Here is a 1,391-nt window from a genome sequence, read left to right on the forward strand (position 1 = left end):
GCACGCAACCGGCACCTCGAGCTGGTCGAGACCGACTCGTCCACCGGCTAATGGCTTTATAATGCCTTCGTTTCGCATTAAAACGCGCCGCAGTGCTTGCTTGCCCCCGATTCGCGGATATTCCTCTTCCATCCAGATTTCTCACTCGAATACCTTCCTTGATCCTCCTCGAATCGAGATTCGGAACCGACCACTGTCTTACGTGCCCTGTAATTCTCGCGGTTAGTCCAACCGTTCTGCGATTCCGTCCCCGGTTAACCGAACAAATACCGCCACGCTTGCTCCGACGACACAAGGGGGACACTGTGGAGGCGACCAATCGAAACGCGCAACGTCACGCCACGAGTAAAAGTTCCGTTTTCACCGGAAGGGAGACGACACGACACCTTCGGCGTCAATACCGCCGCGACGGATCGATACGTCCGCGAGCGCGGCCTGTCGTCGCCACGCTTTCCAACGATCGAACGCCACGAAAGAGCAAGGAAAGAAATGGATACGGAGTAGGTAGACTTGGTACAAGATGTTTATTAGGGTTTATTTACAAGGGGGCAATTTGCACAGCGATATTGTACGCATCTTCGCAACACAAGCATCAACGATATAACGCTCTCTACGCTAACGGTAATCGCCGATACCGGCGACAACGAATCGTCGCTTAAGCTAGTTTTAATCGTGGAAACGTCGCGGAGTACGGAGTCGAAACATAAATAACGATAACGATAAGTCGTGATACGAAATATACAACTTATGTTACACGAACGAAGTCGATGTTACCTAGGGCTCGTGAATTCGTACGTATTATATTTATTTATATATGTATATGTATGTATAGCTATATACATAGTAAAGATCGCCATACGATTGATCGCTTAAGAATGCATATATGTACGTGCGGTACAGGGAATTGAACAACGACCGTACCGTATATACAAATGTCTCCTATTCTTCATCTCCATCTCCGTCTTCTTCTTCGATTCGAAGATCGGTAGACACGCGCGAATCGTTTAGCGCCGTTGATCCTCCTCCTCCTCCTCCTCCTCGTTCACCGTTCGCCAGGGCGAACGACGAAAAGAATGCTGGTCCCGGTGATACTGCGCCGCGATCGGGAACCGCGAAGACGCCGACTACGACGGCGACAGATCTTGAACGTCCCTACCGAGACTGTCGGTGGGAGACGGCGTGGCTCTCCGCGAAGGCGACAGCGACGATCCGATCGGTGTGGAGGACTTGGGGGCGGCGACCGTGTGATACGGAGAGAATCGATGATGAGCCAGGGCTAGAGCGGAAGGGTAGAGGGGCCGGGGCGCCGCTGGACCGGTGCTAGGACTCTGAGAGCTCGATCCGGCCAGCTGCTGCTGCTGCTGCTGCTGCTGGTGGTGTTGTTGCTGTTG

The 1,391-nt window shown here is 52.8% G+C and overlaps 1 protein-coding gene across 1 annotated transcript in view; it reads right to left on the minus strand.

Moving 5' to 3' along the window:
* Positions 1 to 1,124: 1,124 nt before the first annotated feature.
* Positions 1,125 to 1,391, minus strand: part of LOC108574120 (T-box transcription factor TBX20-like) — a 14,442-nt gene continuing 14,175 nt past the window's right edge. The window contains exon 8 of the mRNA XM_017936639.1: positions 1,125 to 1,385. Coding sequence (XP_017792128.1) covers positions 1,125 to 1,385 — 261 coding nt within the window. The remainder of the gene's footprint in view (positions 1,386 to 1,391) is intronic.

The sequence above is a fragment of the Habropoda laboriosa genome, unplaced genomic scaffold, assembly GCF_001263275.1.
Source record: "Habropoda laboriosa isolate 0110345459 unplaced genomic scaffold, ASM126327v1 scaffold222, whole genome shotgun sequence".
Lineage (NCBI taxonomy): Eukaryota > Metazoa > Arthropoda > Insecta > Hymenoptera > Apidae > Habropoda > Habropoda laboriosa.